General features: G+C 43.4%; 1 protein-coding gene across 1 annotated transcript in view; it reads left to right on the top strand.

Annotated features, from left to right (window-relative positions):
* pdhx (pyruvate dehydrogenase complex component X) overlaps positions 1-5,911 on the top strand; it is a 51,282-nt gene extending 45,371 nt beyond the window's left edge. Inside the window, exons 10-11 of the mRNA XM_083763409.1 lie at positions 3,459-3,523; positions 4,449-5,911. Of these exons, the coding sequence (XP_083619535.1) occupies positions 3,459-3,523; positions 4,449-4,704 (321 nt within the window). The 3' untranslated portion in view covers positions 4,705-5,911. The remainder of the gene's footprint in view (positions 1-3,458; positions 3,524-4,448) is intronic.
* The last annotated feature ends 10,736 nt before the right edge of the window (positions 5,912-16,647 follow it).

The raw sequence follows: 16,647 nt of genomic DNA, 5'->3' as shown, positions 1-16,647 counted from the left end.
ATAGTTCAAGAATATTATTATTGTTTAAAAACTCATGTAGTTGATTAAAGACCAGTTTTTCTAAAATCTTACTTAAGAATGGAAGATTTGATATGGGCCAATAATTACTGAGGAGTAGGCTATCCAGGTTATTCTTTTTGAGGATTGGTTTTACAATGGCAGTTTTGAGTGATTTGGGGAATGTGCCTATGAGCAGGGATTGGTTGACCAGGACTAGTAGCTCCTCGGATAGTGAGTTGAAAACCGTTTTGAAAAATGCGGTGGGGATAGGGTCAATGGAGCAGGTGGAGGATTTTAATCCTGTCACCACTTTGGTGATCATTTCGAGATCCACTGGGGTAAAGTGGACTAAGGTTTGATCACTGTTATGTGTGTAAGGTTAAGGTCAGCAGTGTTTGCTGGTCTCTGATTTATGTTTGACCTGATTGTAATGACCTTGTCTCTGAAGTAGGCTGAAAATTCGTTGCATTTTTTAGTTGTAAGGAAATCACTGGGATATTGGAAGGGGGGGTTTGTTAAACTATCAATGGTGGAAAAAAGTATTCTAGGGTTGCTTTGATTTTTTAGGATGAGTTCTGAAAAATGTGCTTGCCTAGCCTCTCTGAGGATTGTATTGTATGTTTTCTGTTGTTCCTTAAGTATGTCAAAATGAACTTGTAGTTTAGTTTTTCTCCATGTACGTTCGGCTTTCCGACAATGCCGTTTTTGCTCGTTTACTGACTCGTTTTTCCATGGGGGCTTCTGTTTGGAGGAGAGCTGCAGTTTGTTGGCAGTCTGTGTTGTACTGCATGATGTTGTCATTGTATTTTAATTGCATTGAGGTGAGCAGTTCTGTTACTGTACGTGTCTATGACAAATTTCCCCTTGGGACAATAAAGTCTAAGCTACCAGTAGTCACTCAGAACACTCAACACACAGACGAGCATTGTGGCGAATACTCAAAATAGTTCCTTTTGGTTTTCTTTTTTCTTCTCATCCGTCAGAGCATCTACTGTACAGTGGTCATACATTAGTCTATTTTAAAAAATACCAAAATATAATGGACCTTCCCTGCATCATTACAGTACGTAATGATGCAATGATGCTGTGATGTCTCTGACCGGTCACTTAGTCATTGGTCCGACCTGCTGTTAGTCAGACCATTACCAACACTATCCCAAACCCTAACCTAACCTCACAGTGAGCCACGGGTGATTTTTAACCCGCAGCACGGGTGAGTCTTAACCGGCCACGCAGGTCTGACTAACGGGATGTATGATTTATGGGCAGTCCCCGTCTACAGTGTTTTCATGTCACCTTTTGGTATCCCGTTACCATGCAGTAAATTAGTTGTGGTCCACTTTTAACTAAGCCTCTTACTGCTTCCTGACAATATTAGGACGTCTTGAAGGTCACATACACACAGGTACGCATTCAACACATGTGATAGAAGCCTGTGCCGAGATCCCTGCACGCTTAAGCCTTCAAAGTGACTTGCCATGCAGAGCCTCGAGGGGAATTATGCTGCAAGCTTACAGTTAACGCAAGTTTTACTTATCACTCTGTAATTGAAAACAACATGCCGTGTTACTGATGCTTTGAATGCTCACTGTTAACTTTGCCAACCACGGGTAGATGGATTGGTTTTTCTACTTGGCGTGCTTATCTTAAATATGCCCGCCTACTATGCATACTGTCTCCATGACTTTCTCATATCGTTGCTGTTGGGCAGAAAACTTGTATCTCCATATGCCCTAATTCGTCGTACCAGAGTGTAAAAAGTAGTGAAATTAGGATATCACCTTGTACCGATGTAATGCATTGCTGTGCATATTTCTGGAAGATTTTGAAAGTGGGTCTGTGGGTTTTATAAATATTTAACTACTCCATGTCCTGAAAAGTAACCATATTGGACTTATAAGGCACCCCCCTCCCCCGACAGCGGCAAGGTTTTATAGCAGCACTTCATAACACATTAACCTTGAACTTAAAATTCCACTTGAATGCACACTATACATGCATGAGGCAATAACTACATTTTGCACTCTTGGAAATTAGGAAAGATGTGTGAAGTTCATTATTCTATGCGCCAGTGGCATATTGATTCAGATACTGCAAGTGATTTATAGAAGTGGTTTTGGTTTTCTCATAAAGAGCCGATGTGTCAGAAAATCAACTGGAGTCGTGTCAACTCCAATTTTATTTGATGAATAGCACTGTCTGATAGATCCAATCTCTGTCTGGGCTTAGTGTCAGGCCGGCATGTAATCCTTTACTTGGAAAAGAAAATACCCGAGGCGAAAGGGCCTTTCTGTGTGGAGTTTGCATGTTCTCCCCGTGTCCCCTAGGGTAGGTAGAAAAAGGAAGAATAAGTCTGCACACCGTTTTACCGCCTTGGTAAATAAAGTTTTTGTGGAGCATTCAAAACGGTGTGCAGACTTATTCTTCCTTTTTCAGTCTGTTCTTTTTTGTTCGAGCACCTGTTGAATTAACCCGGGATGTGCGTGCACCTCCTGACCACTTTAACCTAGGGTAGGTACCCTCACAAAAACATGCAGTAATCCTGCTCTTTAAACTTCCTTCCACGCGCTATGTCCGGCCGGGGAAACTCTCCTCTGTCAGGGGAAAAGAAGCATCTTGGACTCCTCATGCATAGAAGGGGACATGAGGCCTGTCCGCTGCCCCCCCCCCCCCCCCCCAGGTTGGCAGAGGAAGTGTAGCTGTAGCACCCAGGATTACATTAGAAATTTGACAAAAATAGGTTGCAAAATCGTGGGATAAAAAAGGAGAATTATTGATCATTGATCATTATCATTGATATGCTTGAAAATGAATAGTACCGCAACAGTATTCATTGGAATCTCTCATGTTGTTCACTCTGTTGTCTTTAGGCTTGTATTTTATTACAACATACAACATATACGTTTCTCATGGTACTGTATATATCACATTTAAACTGATTTTCGATATTCCGTTCATCTTCACAAGCCTTTGCAAGTGTGACGTAAACAGCATGAACCCTGGTCAACAAATGACAGGATAAATGGTAAATTAAGTCGAGAGCGAAGAAAAACATTTCATATCATCAAACATTTTTGCTTCCAAGTAACCATTACAGAATACCAGGTAAACATTAATCTTGTCCATTTGTGTCTGTTTTGTGTTCTTCTGTCTGTCCAGTTGTTTTAGCTTTTTATGTGTCACATTATGCTGTTGTAACGCTTCAATTTCCCCTCGGGGATTAATAAAGTATATCTCATCTCATCTCATCTTTGTTTCTATGAAATCAACGTGCCAACTGAACAGCATTGTTGGCATTTCTAGTCAAGTAAACGAACAAGTTACCAGCATACAGTATACAGTGTCTGCGTCATCTTTCACTGACCTGCAGTAACTGTACAACCACTGTTGTTCAAGCTCCAATTCTCTAGCATGGACCTCAGAGTGACTCATAGTGACTTCTCATCTCTGCTTTACAGGCATTGGCCCAGAAGGCCAGAGATGGGAAGCTATTACCTGAGGAATACCAGGGAGGCTCATTCAGGTAAGCTTCACTTCACCGTTAGTGACATCAGGCCTCTGGGAATGCAGCATCATGCCCATTCCAAATGCATTTTTGCTTTTCATTCTCCAATGACAAAAAAATAGAATAGGGAATATTCTCTCTTTAGCATCTTTAATCCGGTTTCACAAGCTTACTATATCATTTCCTGTGAAGCTAAGTGCGCTCCTGATAAGAGGGCAGTCATAAACGACGCCATTAGGAGTTATAAATCCAACGTCGCAGATAAGTCTATTTATAATGCATATTCAACATTTCATGGACGCATGCATATGTTCTCGGCTGTGACGAGGACCATCAATTACCATGCCATCCATTGCCCTTGAGTGAAAGGGAGGCCTTTCTCAACTCATTAGAATTAATGGTGTCATTTAGACATAAATCAGGTTTTTGTGTCGGGAGGAGGACGGCGAATTCCTTTGTCTTCTTGGGGATGTACGTGTTCATCCTTTTTCCTATCATTTCTCTTTCCCCTCTTCATGATCCTCTTGGGCTAACATTCTCATTAAGGCACTGCCCCCAGGACATTATCACTCACAAAACACAGAGATTGGGAGTCTGATTTACTGAAGCTGTGTTAATGTGAAGACGTAATGTGTGTTAATTTACACACTGTATTCACTAGGCTTTTTCTTTGTAGACATAGCAGCCTTTTAGTTATGTTGCTTCTACTCCACATCTCTCTATCCTTCAGTAATGTCCCCCCCCCCCCCCCCCCCGCTCTATAAATTAGTGTCTCATTATTACAGATGGATGCAGCATCACTAGTACTGTATGTCTCCTTGCTTAGTTTTATGCATGTCCTCTACTGCTGGGCTTGACTAATGATGTCATCCCTGTTATCTCTTCTTCCTTCCGTGCTCTCTTCCCCCCCCCCCCCCCTCCCCTCCCCCCCACGGTGCGGCAGTATATCTAACTTGGGGATGTTTGGCATCAGCGGCTTCAGCGCGGTGATCAACCCCCCCCAGGCGTGCATCCTCGCCGTCGGTGCGTCCCGGGCCACGTTGCGGCTGTCCGAGGACAGCCAGAGCGTGCGCTCGCAGCAGCTGATGACCGTCACCCTGTCCAGCGACGGGCGGCTGGTGGACGACGCGCTGGCGTCACGCTTCCTCGACAAGTTCCGCGCCAACCTGGAGCGCCCAGAGCACATGGCCCTGGCTTGAAAGGGAAATGGGGAAAGAGTGGGATAGAGAGGGATCACTAGAGAACAGTGCTGCGAGAAAGAATATGTGAAACACCTCCATCATGAAGCCCATTTCATGCTTGCACTAGCAGAGGTCTTCACACGGTTGATATTCATTCATGTCAACTATTAACTTTGTTTGGATACGTACTGTAGTTGTAGTACTCCTGCCAGAGCTCTGAGCGAGTTACTGGCATTACAACTGGAGTTGGTCCCCCGGGGGCTGCACTGTGCTCTCTGCTCACTGCTGCTACTGTACGTAGTTACGATGGGTCAATGCAGAGGAAATATAGCTTAACCTTAATTAAAGGTTAGCTGGCTACCTTGTGCATACTGTAAGTACTGTACACACTGTACACCGTTTGCTTTTGAAATATAATCTGCATGCTTTGTGATGGAGGTGTTGAATCAAACTGCTACTAGAGTGCTGGAGGTCTAGAGTGTTATCTCAACTGTGAATGAGTCAGAGTTAAAGTAACGCTCCAGATTTTTCTGTGTTGGAGTTATGCGCTGGCCAAATGTTACCAAGAGGGAAGTGGTGTATCAGGGTGTTTCCCACGCCCTGTCATATACCACTTCCCTCTAGCATAGCAGGGTGTTGCCCACGTAGTGGGACACGTGTCCATTTGTAATGACAGCTATTCTAACACACCAATGTTTGTAAATATATATATACATATAAAGTACTTATTACTGTTCAGGAGTCCTAATTTTAAATCCTGCTTTATGTCACTGAGTTCACATCCCAGACACCACTGTAAACACTTTGCTGTGTATATTTGTCAAAAAGGCAGCAGTTCTCAACCATGTTCTAGATCAGGGTCCATGTTTGCGGCCCACCCATCTGACCACTTAACACTGCAGCCGTCCAGCTGCAATATCCTCGCGGCCCACCAGTGGGCCCTGGCCCACAGGTTGAGAATCGCTGGTTTACGGCATAAATTACTGGCGGGGGATGGACACGTGGGGATATTCCCACACTTGTTCTGCTTCTAGGATGTGCATTCTGCTGGATTTAAAACGGAAACAATTTGTATGCATTCTTTCAAATTGTGTTCATTGTTCATGTTAATATGTCCTAACTTATTTAAAATGGAAAGATGACACCCTCCGCTGAAGATATAATGTATGTTAATGTGTGTGAAACAAACCAATAAACCAGGCGTTGGTTCCTTTTGACGCCAGTATCCATCTTTTCTGTTTAATTCGGAGACATCCACACAGTCCTTTAACCACGCTACATGCCACCTCACGATATGGAACAGCCACTAATACAAATACAGATGTGTCTGTGTCCATATGTATTTAATTGGCATGGAAAGCGAGAGATTATATAACGATTATACTGTGGATGCCAATTAGGTTAATTTGCTGGGCAGAGAATACGGTGGGGTCCCTCCTGACAGATGTGTGTGCTTTAAGCGTGCGTGGAGCAGCTGTTTGCTTGTGTACAAAGCACTGGTGGGGAAATCATACCCTACATAAACACTACCACACCATGGTGCCGTTTCTCACACGTGCACTTGGAAGGGATCCAGAAGAATCAGTCTTGGAATTTGTCACTATTCATTTAATTTATTTTTATATTCTGCACCTCTGTTGCAATGATTTTTTACTACCAGGGTATGGCCTGGTATCCTCTTCAATGCTGTCTCATCCCTCTGCATTTAGCCCCTCCTATGCCCAGCTTTGTGTGTCTGTGTACAACGGAAATGATTTGATTGGCTGTGATGTATGATGATTTATGATATAAGAGGGCCCCTCACTTCACACATGTGATTTTTCATTAATTGGTAACTTTACACAACATTTTTGCCTGTAATGAAACGCCCAAAATATGGACGTCAGGTTGAAAGTGGTAAACTGTTTTTGAGACCTTTTGTGAATATTTGAATTGATTATGGTGAGTGATGACAATGGAAAGGAAGGAACCGGAAGTACGTTAACATGGTGACCATGACCAGAGCCTTGGTTTCCCGCCTTGTTTCTCAGTAACGCTGAATTACTGCCTGACGAGCAGCTTTCCAACAACTGCAGTTTGTGGCTTTACACTCACTCATACACACAATACGAACACATTTCCATTGATGAGGTGAAAGAACATTGTGTACTTGTCTTTAGAAGACTGCGACGGTTGCTTTGGTAGCAGATAGAGATGTGTGCATTCAGTGTTGGAGAGGGAGGTGGGATGGGCAGGGGGGCCCAAGGGGCGTACAGGCAATTGGCACAGCAAAGCCGCTTTCTACAGTATGCCTACTGTTCTGCTAGTCGTTTACCCACACCCTCACACATACACGCACCTCTTCCACTGTCTCCCGAGTTACCAAGGAAATTATTGTATTTTTGAGGGTCGCTAGCCCCTCCTATACAGCTTTAATGTTTGTTGTCTGAACAAACACACCCGTGTGAAGTGATGGACGCTAATATATTAAAGTCCAACTCATGTTGATTAGGTGATGTAATGGTGATGTAAAACAAATGGTGCCAACACAAACATTAAATGTCATTAACAATAGAGACAATATGACATAATTAGGGACAATATGACGTACATTTTCCCTTCATTGTCAATGGCGTTTTTAAAACAAACATTGAACTAAAAACAAACATTAAACCTGTATAATTGCGCCCCTCAATAATGCCATTGACAATGAACTGAATTGGCCAATAAGGGACCACCATTCTGATGTACGATGATTAGATCACCCCTCACTTCACACGGGTGGGATTACTTAATCAAGGCACTGTACAATTAAAACTTTGAATGGAATTACAATGTAGTGATGTGCCCTCCCTGATTATGTAAAATAACCAGACACATTTAATATCTTATGTAAAATATATATTTTTGTAATTTAATCTGTTTGGGGGGTGGGAACTTTTACACATCGATGTGTCGTTGACTTGTCGCTATTATTCTGCTATTTATTTTAATTGGAATCCAGTCTTTGGAAAATGCTTTGTGACCCACATCCACATCCCAGTCAGTGAATAAGGTGATATAGGCTACCCGCTAGACGTCTCTGTATGCAAGCAAGCTACCAGCTGTTGGGAGGAATTACAACAAACCCAAGAACGGTTAGGCTATACATTAGAACTAGCTAAATGCTCGACACAACCACATGAGAAAGAGAAGTGAATGTGAAAGACTTGACTGCAATAGGGGAAGGGGGGGGGGGGGGGGGGGGGGCGATCTTCTCAGAGAAAGGGCTATGTGTGCCCCTTATTGAGGTGCCAGACCTGTGGCTGAAGAGTGAAACCTTAGCAACAGGCAGAGAGAAACTATTAAAGTGCAGAGGTAGTGGGAGCTAGTTTAAAAGGCTATTCAACTGGCAGTTAATAAAAATAAAATAAAATAGAGAGAGAAAGTTACAGGTATGATGTGTGCGATATATAAAGCGCTAGATTATCATAATGACAGTAATCCTAAATTATATTCTATCATATTCAAGGGCTTTTGGAGAGAAATTAGACAGACTCCTGCAGAGTGTGTGTGTGTGTGTGTGTGTGTGTGTGTGTGTGTGTGTGTGTGTGTGTGTGTGTGTGTGTGTGTGTGTGTTTTCAGCTAGTGCTCGTTGACGCTCGTTCTGTCAAATATGTCTATTCTAAGGTATAGCATAATTATACTTAAGACATCACCCTGTGCTCATACTGTGCACAAATGTATTAGCCTACATAAATCTTTGTTTGATCACAAAATGCATTTGTAGAATCCCAAAAAATTCACGCTTCGTGTGCATGCTGTGCAGCCCTCCACACACAATAATTCTACAGTTGTGGCCCCCGACCTAATCTAGTTGATTACCCCTGCCTTACAGTATGACTCATTGACAATACTGTGGCCTGGAAGCACAAAACTCAATTTTCTCAACACAATTCATAATTAATTCATGAATTAAGAATAATAATTTTCAATGTGAATCAGCTATTAGGTTGATATTTCCAATTGCACAAGTTTTTAAATGTGTATGTCTGTCGGCGTCATTCGGTGTGGTCAGGCAGTTAATTGAATTGCGCAAGAGGCATGATTGGTACACAGCTGGTACACAGGCAGGCTCGATTTGATTGAAACTTGATTGCCTTGGAAACTGCAGGCACAGCTGCTTCAAATAGTCACATTTCGCACCTTTCTAGGTGGGTCAATTCATGTAATTTGTTGGACAAAACTGGTACCTCATACGTAACTTTCCTGACTTGGTAAGGAAGGAAGTGCCTTGGAAACCAGTGGTTACCAAGGGATGTGGCCCATGTGATGAGCATCCTTCAAATGTAGGTTACCGCCGGTATGCATTTCATTTAGACACTGGGTATTTTAATTTGACCTCAACTAATAACCACACTCAATCGATTGGCAGCACACCTTCTTTTTAAAACTACAACAATACAGTCCATAGTTGGTCTCTGCCCTGCTCCCAATCGATACAAAGGCTTTCTAGATGGTTTTGTTTTGCTCTCCTGATAAGTCTTGTTATCGAAGAAACAAGGGAACTGGCATGCTAAATTCAAAAGTCTTCACTGCAGATCCAAAGGGCTGATAAGCAACACTTTGTTTTAATAATGTGCTGACGATGATGATGTATATTTAGTCAGTGTACTGTTTATTGTTTAAGTTTAGGAACATTTGTAATGCACCGACCGGACGTCATCTTGCATGAGATTCAGAACAGAGCTGCAGCCCAACAATGTATCCATGATGATACCAGGAGTGCCTAATATCATCACTTTAGAGTGAGAGAAGATCAGTTGTTTCAATTCCTTCCTTTTCCCCAAGGAACAGTCTGTCAGACACTGAGGTACTCCTTCCGCACATGCACAATGTTCTGTTATGGGGTTAGTTGTGTCCCTGATGACTCTGTGTATGCCCACCACCAGACACCACAGCACATACTAGTTGGACAGTATAATATAGAGGAGACGGAGCACTCTTTTTAGAGTTTAGAGTGGGAACATTTGGTCCGCTAATGATGGTGACACAGTCAGCAGGGTGAAGCTGTCAGCAAAACTGACTGTATCCATGCACCATGTCTGCATTTAAAGCAAATCAGCCAATAGACTTTTATCACAGACGCCATTTGGAAATTAAATAGCCTAGTAAGGTGAACCTCTTGTAGAAAAGTGTTACCTATTAGATGTTTGATTGATTTGTTTATTTCGGACACAATGAGATGTGATATAAAACCTCTTTTTTTAATAGCCAAAGTATGAAATAAGATTAAAGTCATTATACTGTTCCCCTTTAAGGACCCCTGGCAGTCCCCGGACCCAACTTTGAGAACCACTATCATATACCTATCTTTGTGTCCTGATTTCAGATTTCCTTTGTTTTGTCAAATAATTTTATGGTTCCTGTTGTGCTTATTTGTTTTGTCAAATTATTTGATTCCTCTTTTGCTACTGTGTTTTTTCATTTGCTATGTTGTTTTGTGTTAATGTTTCCATGCCACCATAGCAGGATTATGTAGATTGAAAGATGGTGGTTATTTGTCCAAATATCATGGTAATAACCAGCAAAATTTCCCTGCTGGCTTCACTGACATTTAGGCTACAACTTTAAGTGTCGCTCGCCGATCTGTGCCTGCCAATCTTGTTATGCGTAACAGATGGATAAGGTAGCGAGGGAAAGAATCTAATTTGTTCCTGCAGAGGTTTTGATGAACTGTATACAGTAGTTTGTTTGTGATACTGTTGGGGGCTTGGGCAGGCATGTGGGTTGCATTCTTAAACCCACAGCATGGAGTGGTCATACGGTGGAGGCTGTTGCCATGGAGACCGAGGTGGGCTAATGTTCATCGCTGTTGGCTCGCCTATGCCTGGGTGTCCATCACACACGTTGTCTGATGTGTTTCTGTCAAGCTTCCTGCATGCTGCAGTTTCTTCTCATGACCAGTGGAAGGAATTTCATTTGGTTTGGAGTTTTTACTTACACAGGAGACACGGGAGATACCTGTCAATACTTGAAGGGATGAGGGAAAAGTAAGCTCCTCGGGCACTGGAGTGCTGCAGAGAGTGAAATCGCATTCGAATATGACATTTCTCTGATGTGTAGAGAGTTCAAGGAGAGAGATTGTAGCCATAATAATAGTAATAGAGAAGAAAAAAGCATATTCTTCCTCCCTTTCCAATCTTACCTTCTCCTGGACCTCATCAGTGAGAAACGGGTTTTCTATGAAAACTTGATGCTGGATTCTATACACAATTTAATTTGGGTCCATAGAAGACACGTATTGCAGGTAGTGCTGGTCCATAGAAGGCACGTGTTGCAGGTAGTGCTGGTCCATAGAAGGCACGTGTTGCAGGTAGTGCTCAGTCCATAGAAGGCACGTGTTGCAGGTAGTGCTCAGTCCATAGAAGGCACGTGTTGCAGGTAGTGCTGGTCCATAGAAGGCACGTGTTGCAGGTAGTGCTGGTCCATAGAAGGCACGTGTTGCAGGTAGTGCTGGTCCATAGAAGACACGTGGTGCAGGTAGTGCTGGTCCATAGAACACACGTGTTGCAGGTAGTGCTGGTCCATAGAACACACATGTTGCAGGTAGTGCTGGTCCATAGAAGGCACGTGTTGCAGGTAGTGCTCAGTCCATAGAAGGCACGTGTTGCAGGTAGTGCTCAGTCCATAGAAGGCACGTGTTGCAGGTAGTGCTGGTCCATAGAAGGCACGTGTTGCAGGTAGTGCTGGTCCATAGAAGGCACGTGTTGCAGGTAGTGCTGGTCCATAGAAGACACGTGTTGCAGGTAGTGCTGGTCCATAGAACACACGTGTTGCAGGTAGTGCTGGTCCATAGAACACACGTGTTGCAGGTAGTGCTGGTCCATAGAAGACACGTGGTGCAGGTAGTGCTGGTCCATAGAAGACACGTGTTGCAGGTAGTGCTGGTCCATAGAAGACACGTGTTGCAGGTAGTGCTGGTCCATAGAAGGCACGTGTTGCAGGTAGTGCTGGTCCATAGAAGGCACGTGTTGCAGGTAGTGCTCAGTCCATAGAAGGCACGTGTTGCAGGTAGTGCTCAGTCCATAGAAGGCACGTGTTGCAGGTAGTGCTGGTCCATAGAAGGCACGTGTTGCAGGTAGTGCTGGTCCATAGAAGGCACGTGTTGCAGGTAGTGCTGGTCCATAGAAGACACGTGGTGCAGGTAGTGCTGGTCCATAGAACACACGTGTTGCAGGTAGTGCTGGTCCATAGAACACACATGTTGCAGGTAGTGCTGGTCCATAGAAGGCACGTGTTGCAGGTAGTGCTCAGTCCATAGAAGGCACGTGTTGCAGGTAGTGCTCAGTCCATAGAAGGCACGTGTTGCAGGTAGTGCTGGTCCATAGAAGGCACGTGTTGCAGGTAGTGCTGGTCCATAGAAGGCACGTGTTGCAGGTAGTGCTGGTCCATAGAAGACACGTGTTGCAGGTAGTGCTGGTCCATAGAACACACGTGTTGCAGGTAGTGCTGGTCCATAGAACACACGTGTTGCAGGTAGTGCTGGTCCATAGAAGACACGTGGTGCAGGTAGTGCTGGTCCATAGAAGACACGTGTTGCAGGTAGTGCTGGTCCATAGAACACACGTGTTGCAGGTAGTGCTGGTCCATAGAAGACACGTGGTGCAGATAGTGCTCAGGGATTAGTTTTGCGCTAACAAGCATATCTGCTGTCGGGAGGAAGCCACCTACAGTAACTCCAGACAGCAACGATATATCATTGTTATCAGGCCCAAACCTTGTATTTACAGATTTAATTGTTTCAATTTGTTTTAATACATTAATGAGCTATTTTATACTTAATTGTATGACAGTGCCGTGCAAAAATATAGTCTTGTTCTACAAGCTCATTCTTGGTTTGTTTGTTTTGTTTTTTAATTTAGAAATGGTGTTCAAAATAGGTTGAAAGTTAAGTCTGTCTGTGGGTTTTATAAATATACGTGTAACCAACGAAAAGAAAAGTATTAACACATTGAGACTAAATAATTACGTTGGATCTATTAAAGCACAGGTTATTTTGTTCCGTCGATCGAACCGGGAACCTTCCAATTCCCAGGTGGCTGCTCTACCTCCTGAGCCTGTTGCCCCGCAAAACTGGACGGCAGTTTATTTCCACCCAGCGATCATATCAGACATGATGTTTACCTGATCTGACAGTTTTAACATAGGCCTACAAAGAGACCTGCTATTTATCATTCAGCGATTGATTCAGATCTATTCAAATCCGGAATCTCTGCCTCTGATCTCACACACATACACATGCAGTAAAACCTTCAGTGTTCATTTATTCTTTTGTTACTCTTAGAGTGTACAGATATAACCAAATGTACCCATGATGGGTGCAGGATTTTACAGTGTACACATACTGTGTGAACGGGCTTTGTAGATTATCACTGGGCTTGGTGAAAGCCCTGCTCTCAGCCACGCTGTCTCACGCTCAAGTTTGTTCAGCCATTGTTGACAGGATTTCCTCTGGTCTCCCCATTCTCGCTCCCAACTCTATTGAATCATCTATTTTAAAGGGCCGAGTGTGCTGAGTTTGAACGAAAAGCCTGTCGTAAAATCCCCAACTTCCTTTTCCCTTTTTCTACCCTGTTTTTCCTTGTCTAATTCATTACACACCTTGCCTCGTTGAGTTTTCAGTTTGGCTTTGGTGACGTGAATTCTTCGGCTGCCGAACGGCATCAGCAAACACTTCACCTGTGAGATTACTAAAGGTGGCCTTACACTAGCCGATTCTTTTCAATCTGAGATCTGATAGCACCACACACAGGATAATCGGGCCGATTATTTTATGCAGCACACACTACACGGTTTTAAAACTTGGGCACAGCTCACCCAAGGATTCTCTGCCCCGAGGGAGTGGACAGGGGGAGAGGAGGAGGGGAGAGGGCGTTTGCGGAGGCAGAGCCAATATCAAACATTCTTGATGTTGATCGGGCTGATCCCGATCGTGCTGTGAGCGGCCCCGAGCAGATCGGAGGGATTACGATTGGATATTTTATACACTCACACTAGACGATAATTTATGCCCGAGAATTGCTCCCGATTGAGTCGGGCACCCCCCGAGCGTCAAAAATGCCCAGTTATCGGCTAGTGTACGGCCACCTTTAGGCTTACCATTGCCGGTGTTGACTATGAGTGTGACTCAGATGGGAGATGACACAGGGCATTCCAACTGACTATACAGTGTCTGTGACAGTCACTGTCCAAACAGTACCGCTCTGCTGTCCCAGCGCCCAAACACAAGCAAGGTCCTTACTCTGTTGTTGTAGCACAAAGCCTGGCCTTTTGAAGCAGTCCAGTCATGCTCCCATGACTGGAGATAGCTCATTCAGTCTCTGACGCTACTGCATCAACCACTGAGTATAGGGTGAGGCACGGGCATTAGGACAAAATCCGCTAACCTGCAACCATATGCTTCTTACCTCCCCTCTGCAGTTTTTGGTTGTTCCTGTGGTTGAGAGGTTAACTGAAGAAGTGTTGCAGGGAAACGGAAACTTTAACCGCTGCACAGTACACTGTGAAACTAGTCCCTTGATATGGCCTCACTCTGCCTCTGCTGAATGGGCCTAGAACTCTCTCTACACCACAGCGAATATATTTCTGAACATATTAGTACGTATTAGGTGTAGTCAGAGCAGGGGTTTTCAACTGATTATGAACCAGGGTCCAACAACCTGTTGGGAATCAACCTGGGGACCACTGCTGTTTTGGGAGTTGTGTAGGGAGAAATTAACTTTCCAGATTAAACTCATGATGCTGATGATTGCAATTTATGTATGAGTGAGCAGACAGAACATTGATTGATTATGGGCACATTTCCATATAATGGTGACTCAGCTAGGCAATCCGGTACAGTTTCCCTTGAGATTCTAACTTCTGTGGAAGTTCTTGACATCCGACTTCCCAGTAACTGACGTCGCCTACATAATATGACTTCATTCATAATACTACTAATACTAAATCAGTCGACATCAGTTCTGGTATTCCACACGGCTCGATTCTTGGCCCTCTGCTTTTCTCCTTGTACATACTGCCATTGGGCGAACTCATTGCCAATCACGGAGTAAATTTTCATTTCTATGCTGATGATATACCCAACTATATCTTTCTGTGGCTCCAGATGATCCCTGTGCTTTAGACCCGCTGGTTACCTGTCTGTCTAGCATCAAATGTTGGATGAATGAGAACTTTCTCAAGCTAAATGAGGATAAGACATGAAGTTCTTATAATCGGTTCTAGTGAACAGAAAGAATCAATATTAAGCAGACTTGGCAACCTGACTGTAGAAAGTAACAGTACAGTAAAGAACCTGGGGGTTATTATTGATTCTGAATTGAATTTAAATTCACACATTAATCATGTTACCAAGATTGCCTTTTTTCACCTTAAATATTGCACGAATCAGAGCCTATGTGTCCTTGGACGATGCAAAAACGCTAATCCACGCCTTTGTTTTTTCTCGGCTTGATTACTGCAATGCACTTTTTTCAGGACTGCCTAAGAAAACAACTGACAGATTACAACTTGTCCAAAATGCAGCAGCCAGAGTTTTAACTAGAACTAAGATGAGAGAACATATTACTCCAGTTTTGGCATCACTGCACTGGCTTCCGGTTGTTTTTAGGATTGATTTTAAAATTATTTTACTTGTCTATAAAGCTCTCAATGGTCTCGCACCTTCCTACCTACATGACTGCCTGCCTAAATATGTCCCAAACCGCCCCCTAAGGTCTTCCACTGCTGGCCTGCTCGCTTTGCCTAAAAAAATGGCAACAAAAAAATACGGGGAAGCAGCTTTTTGCTTCTACGGGCCGTCGGCATGGAACAAGCTCCCACTGTACCTTCGTCAGGCAGCCTCTGTAGACATTTTTAAAGCTCAGCTCAAGACCCACTTCTACAACATTGCTTTTAATTGATCTTTTTTATTTTATTTTTTTATTATTATTATTTTTTTGTTATTCATGTCCTCACTGTATTGCATTACTGCTTGTTTTTTGTCGTTGCCTTGCTGTATTGCATTACTGCTTGTTTTTTGTCGTTGCCTTGCTTTTCTTTTATTCTCCATTGTTCTGTAAAGCACTTTGAGCTGCATTTCATGTCATGAAAGGTGCTATACAAATAAAGTTTTATTATTATTATTATTATTAAATGCATGGTCAGGGCAGGGATGGCCACATGCATACTGTACCTTCAACAGGTGGTCCGTGAAGGTATTGCATGGGGTCCCTGATCATGCATTTAGTAATGTAGGAAAGGGAAGATTTGTATTTTAATTTATTGTATTGACCACAAGTTGAGAAACAATGCAGTAAATGACGTGGTGACATATGATGACGCATCGATGTTGTCAGTTTCTGCCTGGGAAGTCGGACGTCGAGAACTTCCACAGAAAAGGGAGGTAGAATCTCAAGGGAAACTACCCGTTTGCCTGGTTGAGTCACCATTATAAGGAAATGTGCCCATAATTAATTGCATGCGTCTGCTCGCTCATACATACAGTAAGTTACAATGAACAGCAACATGATTTTAATATGGAAGGTTAATTTCCCCCCCACACCATGCCCATATCCCCCAACCCAAAACAACAGTGGTCCGCAGGTTGATTCTCAGTCAGGGTGGTGGTCCCTGGTTCATAATCAGTTGAAAACCCCTGGTGTAGACTGAGCAGGGGTTCCCAAAGTTGGGGTCGGGACCCCACATGGGGGACACTGTCGCGAAATTATTTTGGGTCATCAAAAATATTCTTCACACCTGAATTCAACAGAATGAGTGAAATACATTGTACAAATTATTACATTGTTACAAATCCCCTTTAGCCCTAGGCGTAATAATTAGATGTGCGGATAAATGCGCACCAAATGTGCATGTTTATGTGCATAAAATTACCGGCTCCAGGTTTAGGTTGGGGTCTCGAGTCAATGGCAGTATTATTTTGGGGTCGGTGGCTGAAGTTTT

Source organism: Protomyctophum parallelum, assembly GCF_964188405.1.
Source record: "Protomyctophum parallelum genome assembly, chromosome: 4".
NCBI classification, from domain to species: Eukaryota; Metazoa; Chordata; class Actinopteri; order Myctophiformes; family Myctophidae; genus Protomyctophum; species Protomyctophum parallelum.
This window is presented reverse-complemented; position numbering and strand designations above follow the sequence as displayed.